This window comes from Ranitomeya variabilis, chromosome 1 (genome assembly GCF_051348905.1).
Source record: "Ranitomeya variabilis isolate aRanVar5 chromosome 1, aRanVar5.hap1, whole genome shotgun sequence".
NCBI classification, from domain to species: Eukaryota; Metazoa; Chordata; class Amphibia; order Anura; family Dendrobatidae; genus Ranitomeya; species Ranitomeya variabilis.
This window is the reverse complement of record NC_135232.1, coordinates 12,988,909-13,010,817: the sequence shown is the minus strand read 5'-3', so window position 1 is coordinate 13,010,817 and position 21,909 is coordinate 12,988,909. Positions and strand designations below refer to the sequence as shown.

At 44.5% G+C, this 21,909-nt stretch overlaps 1 protein-coding gene across 2 annotated transcripts in view; it reads left to right on the top strand.

The window, feature by feature from the left end:
* Positions 1-12,751: 12,751 nt before the first annotated feature.
* LOC143793563 (uncharacterized) overlaps positions 12,752-21,909 on the top strand; it is a 49,238-nt gene continuing 40,080 nt past the window's right edge. The window contains exon 1 of one of the 2 annotated variants that reach the window (XM_077280633.1): positions 12,752-12,883. Coding sequence is in view for 1 of the 2 variants with exons in the window: in XM_077280635.1 (XP_077136750.1) it covers positions 12,772-12,883 (112 nt within the window). In the remaining variant the exon portion in view is untranslated. The remainder of the gene's footprint in view (positions 12,884-21,909) is intronic. The other variant, XM_077280635.1, reaches the window with a different exon arrangement.

Here is a 21,909-nt window from a genome sequence, read left to right as displayed (position 1 = left end):
CTGGCTCGTTAGTCCAGGGGTGTTGCTATTTAAGCTTCCTGGATTTTCAGTCTGGTGCCTGGCATCGTTGTAATCAGTTCCTTTCTGTTTGCTCCTGTCTGCTGGTCCTGGTTCTTGCAAAATAAGCTAAGTCCTGCTTCCTTATTGTTTGGTTATTTGCATTGCTCTTATTTTTTGTCCAGCTTGTACTAAATGTGATTCCTGATATTGCTGGAAGCTCTAGGGGGCTGATATTCTCCCCCCGTGCCTTTAGACGGTTCGGGGGTTCTTGAATATTCAGCGTGGAAATTTTGATAAGGTTTTTGCTGACCGTATAAGTCATCTTCCTATATTCTGCTATTAGTCAGTGGGCCTCTCTTTGCTAAAAACCTAGTTCATTCTTACGTTTGTCTTTTCTTCTTACCTCACCGTTATTATTTGTTGGGGGCTTGTATCCAACTTTTTGGGTCTTTTCTCTGGAGGCAAGAAAGGTCTATCTTTTCCCTTCTAGGGTTAGTTAGTTCTCCGGCTGGCGCGAGATGTCTAGAACCAACGTAGGTACGTTCCCCGGCTGCTGCTATTTGTGGTGCTAGGATCAGGTATACGGTCAGCCTAGTCACCACTGCCCTATGAGCTGGTTTTTTGTGTTTGCAGACTTGGTACTAACTTCTGAGACCCTCTGCCATTGGGGTCATAACACATGTCCATCTTGAGCTGTCCTCCCACCTCCTCCTGCTACCTCTTTGATCGCTTAAAATCTGTCTTCAGACCCCATCATTCCACTGAAACTGCCCTTACTAAAGTCTCTAATGCCCTACTAACTGCCAAATCCAAGCGACACTACTCTGTCCTCTTCCTCCTGGACCTGTCATGTGCTTTTGGCACAGTCAACCAGTCCCTCTTGCTACAGACTCTCTCATCTCTTGGCATCACAGACTGGGCCCTATCTTGGATCTCTTCATACCTAACAGACCGAACATTCAGCGTCTCTCACTCGCAGATCACGTCAATATCATCTCAACACACCTATCCCTCAAAGTCAATGCCTGCCCACTCTCCCCAGTCCCGCAAGCTCACTGCCTCGGGGTAACCCTGGACTCTATAATCTCTCCTCCAAACCACATAGCCAAGCTCTTCCCACTTCCTGTCAATTTCCAAGTCAAAAATATTTCCCGGATCCGTACATTCCTTAATCAAGAATCTGCAAAAACTCTAGTTCATGCCCTCATCATCTCCCACCTTGACTACTGCAACCTCCTGCCAGTGGCCTCCCCTCTAACACTCTTGCACCCCTCCAGTCTATCCTAAACTCCGCTGCCCGACTAATCCACCTGTCTCCCCGCTATTCCCCAGCCTTTGCTCTCTGTCAATCTCTTCACTGACTCCCCATTTCCCAGAGACTTCAGTTCAAAACCCTCACCATAGCATACAAAGCCATCCACAACCTGTGTTCTCCATACATCTGTGACCTCGTCTTACATAGTTGTATAGGTATTAAGGTTGAAGGAAGACTTTAAGTCCATCTAGTTCAACCCATAGCCTAACCTAACATGCCCTAACATGTCTTCCGGTACTTACCTGCAGGCAACCTCCAATCTTCAAAAGATCTCCTTTCCCTCTTCCCATAATTGTATACAAAATATTTTCCATATGTTCCTCCTACTCTGGAACTCGCTACCACAACATATCAGACTCTCGCCTACCATGGAAACCTTCAAAAGGAAACTGAATACCCACTTCTTCCAGTAGGCTTACAACCAGCAGTAACCCTTGTTCTATCATATTGCTGCACGACCAGCTCTGCCCTCACCTACTGTATTCTCCCCCATCCCGTGTAGACTGAGCCCTCGCGGGCAGGGTCCCCTCCACCTGCACCAGCTGGTGACATGTATTGTTCATGATTATTGTACTTGTTTTTATTATGTTCACCCCTCCTATGTAAAGCGCCATGGAATAAATGGCGCTATATTATAATATAAGCGGAGACGGTGTGGAGGCAACATATTATAGGAGAGGAAGCCATGTATCATAAGAGGGACAGTGTGGATGTCATTTATTGTGCACGGAGCACAGTGGGGCGCTATTATTTATTCAGGGTCAGAGCACAGGCTTATTTAAGGCACAGTAGGGGTAGATATTTTTAATCAGGTGGAATTATAATGACCCTTATTGTTAAGGGCACTGTGTCATGTGCTGCAGAAGACCGGAGAAAAGGGACTTCTGTAGAGATGAGCTGTGGATCTGAAAACTTACCCTGGAATCAGGAGCAGATGAAGAAAAGGATGTGAGCAACTCCAATCAGAGGAGATGACACCTATAAGGTACCGGGATGTAAGGCGGCATTAACACTGGTCAAACGCGGCACTTCCATCACCGCCGACCGGTTAAATGAAGGTGATCGGCAGTGGTTTAATAGCCTGTGAGCCGTACTATAATGGTTCTGTGGGCACAGAGTAGCATTGTTCTCTGCAGCACGTTTACACAGGATGATCTGCTGCCAGAACAATATTTAGGCTTAGAAACGATTTCACTGAACAAACTAATGTTCTGCTCGTGGATCGGGTGATTGGCCGCCTGTTTAGATCGGCCAATCGGTACCGATTATCAGCCAGTATGGATGCACCTTATAGAGAAATTAAACTTTGGGAAGATTTTTATTTTATGTTTTATGTAATTTAGTTCTGAGCAGATCGGTGGGGAACCCGGTCCTGAGACCCCACCAATCACTCCAAAGCTGTATCAAAGGTGCGAGTTCAGTAGACAAGCGTACACTGACACAGCGGAGTACAGATACAGTAGAAAGTCACAGAGCAGAATGGATGTAGTCACACATCTGGTAATATCACGGATCTGATAGTGAGATCTGTGACACTCAGAGCAGGAACTATTCTGACCCGATTTGTGACTCAGACTCGGCCATTCAGGTCTATGGGGATCCATGAGGCACAGATGGAGATCGGAAGCTTTACATATTCTTCCATTTTCCATCACGGATCTGTTGCTTTGTGATAATCTTGAATGAAAATGGACAAAGGATTTTCTTATTGGCTTTGAAGCGAGGACCCCTCTACACACAGAAGCATCCAGGGTACAATTAGGAGGACACCTGAGAAGATCGGTCTATTTATCTCAGAATGTTACACATGGATGTGGGAACGTAGCCATAGGGCTCCTTTCCACTTGCAAGATAAACGTCCGTGTTTTGCATGTGAAAACCAAGCTGTGGCGCTGGCACTCCAGAGCGGAGCATGCGGCTGCATAGCAACACATGGAGCCGCACGCTCCGCTCCCAAGTGCCGGTGCCAGAGCTTGGTTTTCACATGCGAGGCACGGACGTTTATCTCGCAAGTGGAAAGGAGCCCTTAGGCTGTGAGACGAACCCGTTGATACTGGCGGGTGCGGCCTATATTAGTCTAGTGAGTATATAGGGGTTATCCAGGAGTAGATCATTATTTTACCATGCGCCTAAGAACAGGCAACTAGCTGATATCTCCCAGCACGGAGCTGACACAGACCGCTCCTGGCAGCGATTCTAAGGCTTCTGTTGATGTCACTTTGAAAAAGCAGTGGCTTCTCTTCTGCTTTGTTGACGAATGTGACTGGAAGCCAGCTCTAATTCACCATGACGTCGGCTGTAACACCCCATCGACAGAGCAGCCCGGAAGAGGTAGAACTGCTCTATTGCTGTGGAGCAGCTGAATCACCGGCAGCAGCGGTCAGTGACCGCTCTTAGCTGGCACCGGACAGAACAGGCAGGAAGTTACCAACTACAATAGTGTTCAAAATAACAGCAGTCCAATGTGACTGACCCGATTAATCACCGTTTTTAGTATAAGTTACATCACCACCTATCACACGCTTTACCAATTGGTGCTGTAGATTGTAAGAAAACCACCATACTCTGCATTAATGATCTGCAGGTTTCTGAGTCTCTGTATTAGAATAATTAAGGGAAAAGCGTTCCCAATAATATCAGAGTGGAGATGAATTACTAAGGTCAATCATTCTGTGAAGAGACAGATGTGAATCCAGTGGCCCTTATATAAGGGTGAAGCCAGACATTCTTTGAACCTGGTAAGTACGAGACCACAAAGTCAAAACGGGAGAAAAACAATGACCAACGGGCCTGTCTAGGATTCAGGCGTTTAGCAGACTCAAGATACATCAGATTTTTGTGATCAGTCAAGACCACCACACGATGCTTAGCACCCTCGAGCCAATGACGCCACTCCTCAAATGCCCACTTCATGGCCAACAACTCCCGATTGCCAACATCATAATTCCGCTCAGCAGGCGAAAACTTCCTAGAAAAAAAAGCACATGGTCTCATTACAGAGCAACCAGGGCCTCTCTGCAACAAAACGGCCCCTGCCCCGATCTCCGAAGCATCCACTTCAACCTGAAAGGGAAGTGAGACATCAGGCTGGCACAAAACAGGCGCCGAAGTAAACCGGCGCTTCAGCTCTTGGAAAGCTTCCACGGCTGCAGGAGCCCAGTTAGCAACATCAGAACCTTTCTTGGTCATATCCGTCAAAGGTTTAACAACGCTAGAAAAGTTAGCGATAAAACGACGGTAGAAGTTAGCAAAACCCAAGAACTTCTGAAGACTCTTAACTGACGTGGGTTGAGTCCAATCATGAATAGCTCGGACCTTGACTGGGTCCATCTCCACCGCAGAAGGGGAAAAAATAAAACCCAAAAAGGGAACCTTCTGTACTCCAAAGAGACACTTTGAGCCCTTAACAAACAAAGCATTCTCACGCAAAACCTGAAACACCATCCTGACCTGCTTTACATGGGAGTCCCAATCATCAGAAAAAACCAGAATATCATCCAGATAAACAATCATAAATTTATCCAGATACTTCCGGAAAATATCATGCATAAAGGACTGAAACACTGAAGGAGCATTAGAGAGCCCAAAAGGCATCACCAAGTACTCAAAATGACCTTCGGGCGTATTAAATGCAGTTTTCCATTCATCTCCTTGCTTAATGCGCACAAGTTTGTACGCACCACGAAGATCTATCTTGGTGAACCACTTGGCACCCTTAATCCGGGCAAACAAGTCCGACAAGAGAGGCAAAGGATACTGAAATTTAACAGTGATTTTATTCAGAAGCCGATAGTCTATACAAGGTCTCAAAGATCCGTCCTTCTTGGCCACAAAAAAGAATCCCGCACCAAGAGGGGAAGAGGATGGACGGATATGCCCCTTCTCCAGAGACTCCTTGATATACGAACGCATTGCGGTATGCTTAGGTACAGACAGATTAAATAATCTTCCCTTAGGAAATTTACTACCTGGAATCAAATCTATAGCGCAGTCACAGTCCCTATGAGGAGGAAGAGCACTGGACCTGGACTCGCTGAATACATCCTGATAATCAGACAAATACTCAGGAACTTCTGAAGGAGTAGAGGAAGCAATAGACACCGGCGGAGAATCACCATGAATTCCCTGACAGCCCCAACTTGACACAGACATTGCCTTCCAATCCAAGACTGGATTATGGGTCTGTAACCATGGCAGACCCAAAACGACCAAATCATGCATTTTATGCAGAACAAGAAAACGAATCACCTCCCGATGTTCAGGAGTCATGCACATGGTTACCTGTGTCCAAAACTGCGGCTTATTTTCCGCCAATGGCGTAGCATCAATACCTCTAAGAGGGATAGGATTTACCAACGGCTCAAGAACAAAACCACAGCGCTTGGCAAATGACAGATCCATAAGACTCAGGGCAGCACCTGAATCCACAAACGCCATAACAGGGTAGGAAGACAATGAGCAAATTAAAGTCACAGACAAAATAAATTTAGGTTGCAAATTACCAATGGCGACAGGACTAACAACCCTTGTTAGGCGTTTAGAGCATGCTGATATAACATGTGTAGAATCACCACAGTAAAAACACAACCCATTCTGACGTCTATGATTTTTCCGTTCATTTCTAGTCTGAATTCTACCACATTGCATTAAATCAGGTGATTGTTCAGACAACACCACCAGAGGATTAGCGGCTTTGCGCTCCCGCAAACGCCGGTCAATTTGAATAGCCAGCGCCATGGAATCATTCAGACTTGTAGGAATGGAGAAACCCACCATCACATTCTTAATGGCTTCAGAAAGGCCATTTCTGAAATTTGCGGCCAGAGCACACTCATTCCACTGAGTAAGCACGGACCATTTCCGAAATTTTTGGCAATACACTTCAGCTTCATCCTGACCCTGATAGCCAGCAAGGCTTTTTCTGCCTGAATTTCAAGATTGGGTTCCTCGTAAAGCACCCGAGCGCCAGAAAAAACGCATCAATATTTGCCAATGCCGGATCTCCTGGCGCTAACAAGAAGGCCCAATCCTGAGGGTCACCCCGCAAGAAAGAGATAACAATTTTAACTTGCTGAGCTGAGTCTCCAGACGAACGGGGTCTCAGGGATAGAAACAATTTACAATTATTCCTGAAATTCCTAAACTTAAATCGGTCTCCAGAGAACAGTTCAGGAATAGGTATTTTAGGTTCTGACATAGGACTACTGGTAACAAAATCTTGAATGCCCTGCACACGAGCAGCAAGCTGATCCACACTAGTAATCAAAGTCTGGACATTCATGTCTGCAGCAAGCTCAAGCCACTCAGAGGTAAAGGGGAGGAAGAAAGAGAAAAAAAAAAAAAAACTCAGAATTTCCTTTCTTATTATCCCACTTCTGCAATGCATTAAACATTCACCTTTGGCCTGGCATACTGTTATGACCCCAATGGCAGGGGGTCTCAGAAGTTAGTACCAAGTCTGCAAACACAAAAAAACAGCTCATAGGGCAGTGGTAACTAGGCTGACCGTATACCTGATCCTAGCACCACAAATAGCAGCAGCCGGGGAACGTACCTATGTTGGTTCTAGACGTCTCGCGCCAGCCGGAGAACTAACCCTAGAAGGGAAAAGATAGACCTTTCTTGCCTCCAGAGAAAAGACCCAAAAAGTTGGATACAAGCCCCCAACAAATAATAACGGTGAGGTAAGAAGAAAAGACAAACGTAAGAATGAACTAGGTTTTTAGCAAAGAGAGGCCCACTGACTAATAGCAGAATATAGGAAGATGACTTATACGGTCAGCAAAAACCCTATCAAAATTTCCACGCTGAATATTCAAGAACCCCCGAACCGTCTAACGGCACGGGGGGAGAATATCAGCCCCCTAGAGCTTCCAGCAATATCAGGAATCACATTTAGTACAAGCTGGACAAAAAATAAGAGCAATGCAAATAACCAAACAATAAGGAAGCAGGACTTAGCTTATTTTGCAAGAACCAGGACCAGCAGACAGGAGCAAACAGAAAGGAACTGATTACAACGATGCCAGGCACCAGACTGAAAAACCAGGAAGCTTAAATAGCAACACCCCTGGACTAACGAGCCAGGTGGGTACCAAGCTGGGGAAAGAAACTCAAAGTGTCATGTCGCTAGTGACCACAAGAGGGAGCCAAAAAATCCAATTCACAACAGACATGTTGTTCCAGTAGTTTTGAGACGTAGGGAAGAAGCGACATGGGGAGATAGCTAGACACAGAGGATGGGTAAATGGAGGGCTTTTTGAGAATGGGTGTGATTGAGGCATGCTTGAAGCATGTGTTATGGAAAATATTTATACTTTGATTATTATTTAGACAATTAAAAATACCTATATATCTTTAATAATTTTGCATTTTAGTATTGACTTCATAAGTGTTATTCATAAAAGCAATAACATGGCGTTGTCTCTGATATAGCGTTGTCTGTGTGTTAAGCTTTCTTTGGTACAAAAGGCATAGTAAGCTGGGTAGAATCAATTTGAAAGGAATTTAGCAGAATCCATAATTTACGACCTTGTTATTCGTAACTAAAATACTTTCTTAGGTAATGTAATGTAAGAAGCCATTCCCATTTTCCTTATCTCTGTGGTTGTAAAAAAGACTTGTAACTGGGCATCTAAGAACCAGACAATAATTGTACACGGACTGACACTGGCTGTGTGTTGTTTGTTTTTTTTAATCTCCGATGCAACATATTTACTTGATTTTAATTTGAACAAAAAATGGCAGATCTGGAGATAGTGTGTAAGGGGTTACCATGACACAAGACACATATATACATACTATTACCACCACTCCATCCCTTCCCCATAAACTATTACACTGTCTTTTTCAGAATAACTATCAAATCATCCTCCTTTAACCATGGCCTACACACTATACCCACATTATGAACTATAGCCTCCACACTGTCCCCATCTGCAGCAACCATCCCAACAATGCCCCTTCTCCATACTGTACCCCATCTTCACTCAGTATTCCCTGCATATTGGTTCTACACAAAGTCCCTCCTTATATGCTGCCTCCCATACTGAATCTTCAGCTCCACTAAGGAGAACTTACCTTCCCTTCCATTGTGGCACTCTATCACAGCCAGCATCTCATGTACTCACCACACACAGCCTGCACCCACTGTACACCGCACATACAGCCTGCACCTGATGTCTTCCCCACACAGCCTTTACTCCACCATGTGTTACCCATATTTAGCCTGCACCCTATGTACTCCCCAAATACAGCCTGCACCCCATATATAGCGAATGGTGTTTTTAGGGTGATGTGCAGAGTTAGTTTTCTGCCATACATAGCAGTTTAGATTTAGCCCTAAAAATTATACTTAGGTGTTCTCTGGCCAGAGCCCTTTCTTCCACATCCTCGCTGTGTCCCCTACATGTATTTTTGCAACGGGATTTATAACTTGCTGTCAAAAAATTGCTTTTTCTCCCATGAAAACAGATTTGTGGAGTATATGTCTACGGACACGATCAGTGTATTACCTCAGGATTTGTAAGCCAATATCAAGAATCGAACAGAGGAAGAGTATAAGGCTGGGGTCACACATGCGTGTTTTACGGACGTAAGAGCGCAGAAACTACGTCCGTAAAACTCGCATTACATACGGCACAATTATTCTCAATGGGGCTGCTCCTATCAGCCGTATATTACGGATCCGTAATATACGGCTTTCTACGGCCGTACAAAATCGCAGCATGCTGCGTTTGTCAGCGTATTGCGCAAAAAAATCGCCAATGAAAGTCTATGGGGGCGAGAAAAATACGGATTCCACACGGACCAGCAGTGTGACTTGCGAGAAATACGCACCGGTGTTAGTGAAAAGTCGGTAATTCAATTGCCGGCTTTTCATTTCTCCTGCACAAACCCGACAGGATATGAGACATGGTTACATACAGTAAACCATCTCATATCCCCTTTTTTTTTGCATATTCCACACTACTAATGTTAGTAGTGTGTATGTGCAAAATTTCAGCGCTGTAGCTGCTGAAATAAAGGGTTAAATGGCGGACAAAAATTGGCGTGGGCTCCCGCGCAATTTTCTCCGCCAGAATGGTAAAGCCAGTGACTGAGGGCAGATATTAATAGCCAGGAGAGGGTCCATGGTTATTGGCCCCCCCGTGGCTAAAAACATCTGCCCCCAGCCACCCCAGAAAAGGCACATCTGGAAGATGCACCTATTCTGGCACTTGGCCACTCTCTTCCCACTCCCTGTAGCGGTGGGATATGGGGTAATGAAGGGTTAATGCCACCTTGCTATTGTAAGGTGACATTAAGCCAGATTAATAATGGAGAGACGTCAATTATGACACCTATCCATTATTAATCCAATTGTTTGAAAGGGTTAAAAAACACACACACATGATTTAAAAGTATTTTAATGAAATAAACACAGCGGTTGTTTTAATAATTTATTGCTCTCTCAATCCATTTGCAGGCCCTCGCTTGGCAAAATAATAAACGCACAAGATACATACCTTCAGATGAAACGTCACGTCCAACGAAGTAATCCATCTGAAGGGGTTAATTATTTTACAGGCAGGAGCCCTGCTAATGCAGCGGTGTGCTCGTGCTTGTAATTCCCCTGCGAATGAATGAAATGTAGGTCATTGACCTACATTTCATTCAGTCGCGGTGATGCGCCCCCTGGTGGATGTCCTCATATGACCTGGAGCGTGGGAAAAAGTTCCCAGGCTGCAGTTCATGAGAACATCCAGCAGGGGCGCATCACCGCGACTCAATGTAAGTACAGATCCAGCTTTCCTTTCAGCATCCGGGGATTACAGGCACCAGCGAGTGGTTTATCGCAGCTCGTGCCTGTAATATTAGTTAACCCCGTCAGATGGTAAACCATGTCTCATATCCTGTCGGGTTTGTGCAGGAGAACTGAAAAGCCAGCAATTGAATTACCGGCTTTTCACAGATATCGCGCTGAATGAAATCTAAATACAGAATATATATATATGTGTCTCAATGACATATATATATATATATATATATATATATATATATACACACACACTCACTGGCCACTTTATTAGGTACACCTGTCCAACTTCTTGTTAACACTTAATTTCTAATCAGCCAATCACATGGCGGCAACTCAGTGCATTTAGGCATGTAGACATGGTCAAGACAATCTCCTGCAGTTCAAACCGAGCATCAGTATGGGGAAGAAAGGTGATTTGAGTGCCTTTGAACGTGGCATGGTTGTTGGTGCCAGAAGGGCTGGTCTGAGTATTTCAGAAACTGCTGATCTACTGGGATTTTCACGCACAACCATCTCTAGGGTTTACAGAGAATGGTCCGAAAAAGAAAAAAAATCCAGTGAGCGGCAGTTCTGTGGGCGGAAATGCCTTGTTGATGCCAGAGGTCAGAGGAGAATGGGCAGACTGGTTCGAGCTGATAGAAAGGCAACAGTGACTCAAATCGCCACCCGTTACAACCAAGGTAGGCCTAAGAGCATCTCTGAACGCACAGTGCGTCGAACTTTGAGGCAGATGGGCTACAGCAGCAGAAGACCACACCGGGTACCACTCCTTTCAGCTAAGAACAGGAAACTGAGGCTACAATTTGCACAAGCTCATCGAAATTGGACAGTAGAAGATTTGAAAATCGTTGCTTGGTCTGATGAGTCTCGATTTCTGCTGCGACATTCGGATGGTAGGGTCAGAATTTGGCGTAAACAACATGAAAGCATGGATCCATGCTGCCTTGTATGGAGCATCTTTGGGATGTGCAGCCGACAAATCTGCGGCAACTGTGTGATGCCATCATGTCAATATGGACCAAAATCTCTGAGGAATGCTTCCAGCACCTTGTTGAATCTATGCCATGAAGAATTGAGGCAGTTCTGAAGGCAAAAGGGGTCCAACCCGTTACTAGCATGGTGTACCTAATAAAGTGGCCGGTGAGTGTATATATATACTGTATATATGTTTTCCCGAACATTTGAGCACATAAATCCATTAGATGTCGGTTTTGCAAGCCTGCGCGAAAATCTCGCAGTACGGATGCCATACGGATTACATACGGAGGATGCCATGCGCAAAATACGCTGACACACCCCGACTACGGATCAATATTTTGGGAACATTTCTCCGTATTACGGCCGTAGTACGGACGTATAATACGTGGCGTATTGTCTTACGCCAAGTGTGACCCCAGCCTAATAGAAACATGTCACCACCTCAGCATTTTTCAACCACTCTAGGTTTTGGCTTGCAAATACTGAGGTAAAATACTGACCAATTACTGTCCTGTAGACAGATTCTCGTCCATTAGCTGTGGCTCACTGCAGCTCCTCCAGCGACCATGGGACTCCTGGCTACTTTTCTCATTAGTGCTCTCCTTGCTTTGAACAAACATCATGAATTCTGCTCCGCTCACCGCGGAGTCGTCTACACTGGAGCTGCCGAAATCTCTTCCATTCTACTCCTGTCACCGCTGAGCCATCTACTCCGGAGCTGCCGGAATCTCCTCCATTCTTCTCCTGTCACTGCTGAGCCGTCTACACCGGAGCTGCCGGAATCTCCTCCATTCTCCTCCTGTCACCGCTGAGCTGTCTACACCAGAGCTGCCTGAATCTCCTCCATTCTCCTTCTGTCACCGCTGAGCCGTCTACACCGGAGCTGCCGAATCTCCTCCATTCTCCTCCTGTCACCGCTGAGCCGTCTACACCGGAGCTGCCGAATCTCCTCCATTCTCCTCCTGTCACCGCTGAGCCGTCTACACCGGAGCTGCCGAATCTCCTCCATTCTCCTCCTGTCACCGCTGAGCCGTCTACACCGGAGCTGCCGGAATCTCCTCCATTCTCCTCCTGTCACCGCTGAGCCGTCTACACCGGAGCTGCCGGAATCTTCTCCAATCTCCTCCTGTCACCGCTGAGACGTCTACACCGGAGCTGCCGGAATCTCCTCCATTCTCCTCCTGTCACCGCTGAGCCGTCTACACCGGAGCTGCCGGAATCTCCTCCATTCTCCTCCTGTCACCGCTGAGCCGTCTACACCGGAGCTGCCGGAATCTCCTCCATTCTCCTCCTGTCACCGCTGAGCCGTCTACACCGGAGGCGCCGGAATCTCCTCCATTCTCCTCCCGTCACCGCTGAGCCGTCTACACCGGAGCTGCCGGAATCTCCTCCATTCTCCTCCTGTCACCGCTGAGCCATCTACACCGGAGCTGCCGGAATCTCCTCCATTCTCCTCCTGTCACTGCTGAGCCGTCTACACCGGAGCTGCCGGAATCTCCTCCATTCTCCTCCTGTCACCGCTGAGCCGTCTACACTGGGGAAACAGAAGCAGGAACAAGGAGGAAGTGTCTGCACTGGAAGCGCAGGAGGAGCTGTGGTGATGTAATTATTGTCACATGACGGTGACGTCACCACAGCTCCTTCATCTCTTCTCTCCTGAGCCCCGCCCCCTGATCACATGACGGTGACGTCACCACAGGTCCTTCAGCTCTCAGTGCAGCAGCTCCGTCCTGGTTGTGTGCAGCTCGTGTTCTCTGGTGTCAGCCAGCAGCAGATTTCCCGCCATTCCGGTGAGATTACAGGAGGGTTTGGTGGAGTTTTGGTGCTTGTGGTAAATCTGTGAGAGGAGAGTGTGGGGTGAGATCAGAGCTGTTCCTGTGGAGGCTCCTGCTCCATGTGACTGCGGCTCCTCAGTGTTGGGGATGTTAACCCCTTAGTGATGGAGCCAATTTGCTACTTAACCCCTTTATGACCTGAGGTATTTTTGTTTTCGTTTTTCGCTCCTCTCCATAACCTTTTTTATTTTCTGTCAATTTGGCCATGTGAGGGCTTGTTTTTTGCGGGACAAGTTGTACTTTTGAACGACACCATTGGTTTTAGCATGTCATGTACTTGAAAAAAGTGCCAAGTGCAGTGAAATTGCAAAAAAGTGCAATCCCACACTTGTTTTTTGTTTGGCTTTTTTGTTAGGTTCACTAAATGCTAAAACTGAGCTGCCATTGTGATTCTCCAGGTCATTACAGAGTTCATAGACACCAAACATGTCTAGGTTATGTTTTATTTAAAGGGAACCTGTCACCAAAACCACGATGAGCTAAGCCCACCGTCATCAGGGGCTTATCTCCAGCGTTCTGTAATGCATTCTGTAATGCTGTAGATAAGCCCCCGACATATCCTAAAAGATAAGAAAAAGAGATTAGATTATACTCACCCAGGGGCGGTCCCGGTTCTGTTCTGGTCCGATGGGCATCGCGGTTCGGTGCGGCGCCTCCCATCTTCTTACGATGATGTCCACTTCTTTGCTTCCTGCCGCGGCTCCGGTGCTGGCGTACTTTATCTCCCTTTATCTCCCTATTGAGGGCAGAGCAAAGTACTGCAGTGCGCAGGCGCCGGGCCTCTCTGACCTTTCCCTGTGCACTGCAGTACTTTACTCTGCCCTCAACAGGTATATAAAGTACGCCGGAGCCGGTGCCGCAGCATGAAGACAAGAAGACGTCATCATAAGAAGATGGGAGGATACGTTGGGGGCTTATCTACAGCATTCCAGAATGCATTACAGAATGCTGGAGATAAACCCCTGATGCCGGTGGCCTTAGCTCACCTTCGATTTTTGGGATGACAGGTTCTCTTTAAGTAGTGAAAATAAATTCCTAACTTTGCTAAAATAAATAAATTGCGCCATTTTCCAATACCCGTATCGTCTCCATTTTCGTGATCTGGGGTCGGGTGAGGTGTTATTTTTTTGCACACCGAGCTGATGTTTTTAATGATTCCACTTTGGTGCAGATATGTTCTTTTGATCGCCCGTTATTACATTTTAATGTAATGTCGCGGCGACCAAAAAAGCTTAATTTTGTCATTTTGACTTTTTTGTCGCTACTCCATTTAGCGATCAGGTTAATCCTTTTTTTATTGGTAGATCAGGCGATTCTGAACGCGGCGATACCAAATATGTGTAGGTTTGATTTTTTTTATATTTTGAATGGGGCGAAAGGGGGGTGATTTGAACTTTTTATATATTTTAAAAAAAAAATTTTCATATTTTTTTACTTTTGCCATACTTCAATAGTCTCCATGGCAGACTAGAAGCTGCCATAATCCGATCAGCTCTGCTACATAGAGGTGATGCTCAGATCGCTCCTATGTAGCAGAATTACAGCATTGCTATGAGCGCCGACCACAGGGTGGCGCTCATAGCAATCCGGCAGCAACAACTGTAGAGGTGTCCAGGAGACCTCTGGTTGTCATGCCGACGCACTAATGACTCCCGATGTGACGGATGACCGGAGGTGCTTGCTAAATGCGATCACATCAGAGGAGAGAGAAATTAAATGGAAAATCAGACTTTTTTTTTTTTTGCATTCGCCGTTATATGATTGATAACGGCGATCGCAAACTGGGGTCAGCAAAAACCGACCAGAATCATGTTCTCTGGGGTGTCAGCTACCCCCAGCAGCCGAGACCCTGGAGAAATTCTGACTCTGGAGGGCGCTATACACTTTTTCCTTAGCACCGTTAACCCCTTAACCCCCAAGGGTGGTTTGCATGTTAATGACCGGGCCAATTTTTACAATTCTGACCACTGTCCCTTTATGAGGTTATAACTCTGGAGCTTCCATGGATCCCGGTGATTCTGACATTGTTTTCTCGTGACATATTGTACTTCATGATAGTGGTAAAATTTCCTCGATATTACTTGCTTTTTTTTGTGAAAAAATTTGGCAAACATTTTGAAAATCACAGTTTTCCAACTTTGAATTTTTATGCCCTTAAATCACAAAGATATGTCACACAAAATACTTAATAAGTAACATTTCTGACATGTCTACTTAACATCTGCACAATTTTGGAAACATAATTTTTTTTTGTGAGGAAGGTATAAGGGTTAAAAATTGACCAGCAATTTCTCATTTTTACAACGCTATCTTTTTTAGGGACCACATCACATTTGAAGTCACTTTGAGGTGTCTATAAGATAGCAAATACCCAAAAGTGACACCATTCTAAAAACTGCACCCCTCAAGGTGCTCAAAACCACATTCAAGAAGTTTATCAACCCTTCAGGTGCTTCACAGGAATTTTTGGAATGTTTAAAAAAAAAAATGAACATTTAACTTTTTTCACAAAAAATTTAATTTGATCCAATTTGTTTTATTTTACCAAGGGTAACAGGAGAAATTGGACCCCAAAAGTTGTTGTACAATTTGTCCTGAGTACGCTGATACCCCATATGTGGGGGCAAACCACTGTTTGGGTGCATGGCAGAGCTCGGAAGGGAAGGTGCGCAATTTGACTTTTCAATGCAAAATTGGCTGGAATTGAGATAGGACGCCATGTCGCGTTTGGAGACCCCCTGATGTGCCTAAACAGTGAAAACCCCCCACAAGTGACCCCATATTGGAAACTAAACCCCCAATGAACTTATCTAGATGTGTTGTGAGAGCCCTGAACCCCCAAGTGTTTCACTACAGTTTATAACGCAGAGCCGTGAAAATAAAAAATCCTTTTTTTTTTCCACAAAAATGATTTTTTAGCTTCCAGTTTTGTATTTTCCCAAGGGTAACAAGAGAAATTGGACACCAAAAGTTGTTGTCCAATTTGTCCTGAGTACACTGATACCCCATATGTTGGGGTAAACCACTGTTTGGGCGCATGGCAGAGCTCGGAAGGGAAGGAGCACTGTTTTACTTTTTCAACGCAGAATTGTCTGGAATTGAGATCAGATGCCATGTCGCGTTTGGAGAGCCCCTGATGTGCCTAAACAGTGGAAACCTCCCCAATTATAACTGAAACCCTAATCCAAACACACCCCTAACCCTAATCCCAACCCTAACCATAACCCTAACTACACCCATAACCCGAACACACCCCTAATCCCAACACACCCATAACCCTAACCCTGACACAGCCCTAATCCCAACTGTAAACATAATCCAAACCCTGACCTCATCTCTAGCCCCAACCCTAACCCTAATGGGAAAATAGAAATAAATACATTTTTTTTATTTTATTATTTTTCCCTAACTAAGGGGGTGATGAAAGGGGGTTTGATTTACTATTTATAGCGGGTTTTTGTAGCGGGTTTTTGTTTAAAAGCTGTCACACACTAAAAGATTTTTTTTTTATTGCAAAAAATATTTTTTGCGTCTCCACATTTTGAGAGCTATAATTTTTCCATATTTTGGACCACAGAGTCATGTGAGGTCTTGTTTTTTGCGGAACGAGTTGACGTTTTTATTGGTAACATTTTAGGGCACGTGACATTTTTTGATCGCTTTTTATTCTGATTTTTGGGAGGCAGAATGAACAAAAACCAGCAATTCATGAATTTCTTTTGGGTGGGACGTTTATACCGTTCCGCGTTTGGTAAAATTGATAAAGCAGTTTTACTCTTTGGATCAGTACGATTACAGCAATACCTCATATCTTTTATTCATGTTTTGGCGCTTTTATACAATAAAAACTATTTTATATAAAACATTATTTTTGCATCGCTTTTTGCGAGACAAGATGGCGTTTTCAGCGGCACCATGTTTATACAACCCCTGGCAAAAATTATGGAATCACCGGCCTTGGAGGATGTTCATTCAGTTGTCTAATTTTGTAGAAAAAAAGCAGATCACAGACATGCCAGAAAACTAAAGTCATTTCAAATGGCAACTTTCTGGCTTAAAGAAACACTAAAAGAAATCAAGAACAAAAAATGTGGTAGTCAGTAATGGTTACTTTTTTGTAACCAAGCATAGGGAAAAATTATGGAATCATGAAAAACAAACAAACTAAAAAACACTCTAAGGCCAGAGTCACACTCAGCGTAGGGAAATACTGTCCGTATTTTACATGCGTAATACGCAGAAATGTTCCCAAAATATTGATCCGTATGTCATCCGTAGGCAAGGTGTGGCAGCGTATTTTGCGCATGTCATCCTCCGTATGTAATCGGTATGGCATCCGTACAGCGAGATTTTCTCGCCGGCTTGCAAAACGGACATACAATGGATCCATGGGCTCAAATATTCGTGAAAACATATATACAGTCACCCCAGAAAACGCACATCTGTAAGATGCGCCTATTCTGGCACTTAGCCTCTCTCTTTCCACTCCCGTGTAGAGGTGGGATATGGGGTAATAAAGGGTTGATGTCACCTTGCTATTGTAAGCGTGGTAATTTTTCTGAATATTTTCTCACGCTCGAGTTCATCTGAGGTTATGCCAGCAGGGGGCGCAGCACGCAAGTCTAGGTAGCTACGTTCCCCTGCTTTCCATTCATTCCCCAGTTTTTACAGGCAGGGGCGGCTGCATTAGCTCCTGCTTGTAAAATTATTTAACCCCTTCAGATGGATTTACAGTGTGGGACAAGACTGAACGACGGAAGGTATGGGATATTGTTGATTTTTTCTTTTAACTTTGTTTCAGGTGACAAGGGTCTTAAATTGGATTGAGAGTATAATAAACTATCACAACACCCTGTGTCTTTATTTCAATAAAATACTTTTTTCCTAATGTGTGTGTGTTTTATTAACCTTTTACTACTATTGGATTAATAATGGATAGGTGTCTTATTGACATCTCTCGATTATTAACCTGGCTTAATGTCACCTTACAATAGCAAGGTGACATTAACCCTTTATTACTCCATATCCCACCGCTACACGGGAGTGGGAAGAGAGAGGTTAAGTGCCAGAATAGGCGCATCTTCCAGATGTGCCTTTTCTGGGGTGGCTGGGGCAGATGTTTTTAGCCACGGGGGGGCCAATAACCATGGACTCTCTCCTGGCTATTAATATCTGCCCTCAGTCACTGGCTTTACCACTCTGGCGGAGAAAATTGCGCGGGAGCCCACACCAATTTCTTCCGTGATTTAACCCTTTATTTTAACAGCTAGAGCGCCCACATTTTGCACACAGACACTTGGAACATTAATAGTCAGGATTATGTTAAAAAATAAGGGATATGAAATGGTTTGCTGTATGTAACCATGTCTCATATCCTGTCGGGTTTGGGAAGGAGATAGTAAAATTGAATTACCCCAGCAATTGAATTACCGGCTTTTCTGCTATCTAGCGCTGTATGAAATATATATATATATATATATATATATATATATATATATATATATATATATCCCTATACTATGTGTAGACATTTATTTTAGCTATTCTACTCTATTCTGTCAGTGTGATTTTACTGTACACTGCGCTGAATTACCGGCTTTTTTCTAGAACACAGCTTATTTCTCGCAAGTCACAGTGATGGTCCGTGTGTAATCCATCTTTTTCTCGCCCCCATTGATTTTCATTGGCGGATTTTTTTGCGCAATACGCTGACAAACGCAGCATGCTGCGTTTTTCTACGCCTGTAAAATACGGCAGAGAAATATACGCCAGATAGGAGCTGCCCCATAGAGAATCATTGGTCCGTGTGCAATGCGTAGTTTTTGCGCCTCTCATACGTCCGTAAAACTTGCTAGTGTGACCCCGGCCTAACACACTAGTATTTTGCTGCACCACCTCTGGCTTTTATAGTAGCTTGCAGTCTCTGAGGCCTAGACTTAATGAGGGTCACACAGGACTCTTCATCAATCTGGCTCCAACTTTCTCTGATTGCTGTGGCCAGATGAGCTTTGCAGGTTGGAGCCTTGTCATGGACCATTTTTTTTCAACTTCCACCAAAGATTTTCAATTGGATTGAGATCCGGACTATTTGCAGCCCATGACATTGACCTTATGTGTCTTTTTCAAGGAATGTTTTCACAGTTTTTGCTCTATAGCAGGATGCATTATCATCTTGAAAAATGATTTCATCATCCCCAAACATCCTTTCAATTGATGGGATAAGAAAAGTGTCCAAAATATCAACATAAACTTGTGCATTTATTGAAGATGTAATGACAGCCGTCTCCCCAGTGCCTTTACCTGACATGCAGCCCCATATCATCAATGACTGTGGAAATTTGCATGTTCTCTTCAGGCAGTCATCTTTATAAATCTCATTGGAATGGCACCAAACCACCAAACAGAAGTTCCGGTATCATCACCTTGCCCAATGCAGATCCGCAATTCATCACTGAATATGACTTTCATCCAGTCATCCACAGTCCACGATTGCTTTTCCTTAGCCCATTGTAACCTTGTTGTTTTCTGTTTAGGTGTTAATGATGGCTTTCATTTAGCTTTTCTGTATGTAAATCCCATTTCCTTTAGGCAGTTTCTTACAGTTCAGTCACAGACTTTGATTCCAGTTTCCTCCCATTCGTTCCTCATTTGTTTTGTTGTGCATTTCCTGTTTTGGAGACATATTGCTTTAAGTTTCCGGACTTGACGCTTTGATGTCTTCCTTGGTCTACCAGTATGTTTGCCTTTAACAACCTTCCCATGCTGTTTGTATTTGGTCCAGATTTTAGATACAGCTGACTGTGAACAACCAACATCTTTTGCAACATTTCCTGATGATTTACCCTCTTTTAAGAGTTTGATAATCCTCTCCTTTGTTTCAATTAACATCTCTTGTGTTGAAGCCATGATTCATGTCAGTCCACTTGGTGCAACAGCTCTCCAAGGTGTGATCAATCCTTTTTAGATGCAGACTAATGAGCAGATCCAATTTGATGCAGGTGTTATTTTTGGGTATGAAAGTTTACACGGTGATTCCATAATTTTTTCCTCAGAATTGAGTGACTCCATAATTTTTCCCTTATACTTGGTTAAAAAAAGTAACCATTACTGACTACCACATTTTTTGTTCTTGATTTCTTTTAGTGTTTCTTAAAGCCAGAAAGTTGCCATTTGAAATGACTTTAGTTTTGTGCCATGTCTGTGATCGGCTTTTTTTCTACAAAATTAAACAACTGAATGAACATCCTCCAAGGCCGGTGATTCCATAATTTTTGCCAGGGGTTCTATCCGTCTTTTTGATTGAGTGTTATTCCACTTTTTGTTCGGCAGTATGATGATAAAGCGTTGTTTTTTGCCTCCTTTTTATTTATTTTTTTATGGTGTTCACTGAAGGGGTTAACTACTGGGACAGTTTTATAGGTCGGGTCTTTATGGATGCAGCGATACTAAATATGTGTTCTTTTATTGTTTTTTTTTTTACACAAAGAAAATGTATTTTTCGGAACAATATTTTTATTTTTTTTTCTTTATTTAGGAATTTTTTACAAATATTTTTACACTTGTTAATTTTATTTTATTTGTTTACATTTTTACATTGTTCCAGGGTGGGACATGATTATATAGTGTCAGATGGCTGATCTGACACTTAGCACAGCACTGTGTCAGTTCAGCGATCTGACAGGCAGTGCAGGAGGCTTGCCGGCGCCTGTTCTCAGCAGGCACTGACAAGCCACGTCCCTGCTGGACCCGGAAGGATCCCTCGGCCATCTGGGTCCAATAATCTTAAACAATTCAAGTCACGACTGGTACAGTAGAAGAGAGGACCTTGGCCGCGAGGGCTCACAATCTACAAGGGATTGGTGAGGATGCAGTAGGTGAGGATAGAGCTGGTCGTGCAGTGGTTTGGTCGATTGGCGGTTACTGCAGGCTGTAGGCTTGTCGGAAGAGGTAGGTCTTCAAGTTCTTTTTGAAGGTTTCTATGGTAGGAGAGAGTCTGATATGTTGTGGTAGAGCGTTCCAGAGTAGGGGTGATGCACAAGAGAAATCTTGGATACGATTGTGGGAAGAGGAGATAAGAGGGGAGTAGAAAAGGAGATCTTGTGAGGATCGGAGGTTGCGTGCAGGTAAGTACCGGGAGACGAGGTCACAGATGTATGGAGGAGACAGGTTGTGGATGGCTTTGTATGTCATGGTTGGGGTTTTGTACTGGAGTCTCTGGGCAATGGGGAGCCAGTGAAGCGATTGACAGAGGGTAGAGGCCGAGGAATAGTGGGGGGGACAGGTGGATTAGTCGGGTAGCAGGGTTTAGAATAGATTGGAGGGGTGTGAGAGTGTTCGAGGGGAGGCCACAGAGTAGGAGGTTGCAGTAGTCAAGGCGGGAGATGATGAGGGCATGGACTAGGGTTTTTGCAGATTCTTGGTTCAGGAATCTACGGATCCGTGAAATATTTTTGAGTTGAAGGCAAAAGGAAGTGGAAAGGGCTTGGATATGTGGTTTGAAGGAGAAATCCGTGTCAAGGATTACCCCGAGGCAGCGAGTTTGTGGGACTGAGGAGAGTGGGCAGCCGTTTACTGTAATGGATAGGTTCGTTGCGGGGATCGCGTGAGATGGGGGAAAGATGATGAATTCTGTTTTGTCCTTGTTAAGTTTTAGAAATCTAGTGGAGAAGAAGGATGAAATAGCGGACATACAATGAGGGATTCTGGTTAGTAGGGTGAAGATATCTGGTCCAGAGATGTAGATCTGTGTGTGATCAGCATAGAGGTGATACTGAAAGCCGTGAGATTCTATGAGCTGTCCCAAGCCAAAGGTGTAAATGGAGAAGAGCAGGGGCCCTAGGACTGAACCTTGCAGGACTCCAACAAATAGGGGGCGAGGTGAGGAGGTGGTGTGTGAGTGGGAGACGCTGAATGTCCGGTCTGTTAGGTATGATGAGATCCAGGATAGGGCCAAGTCTGTGATGCCAAGGGATGAGGAGGTC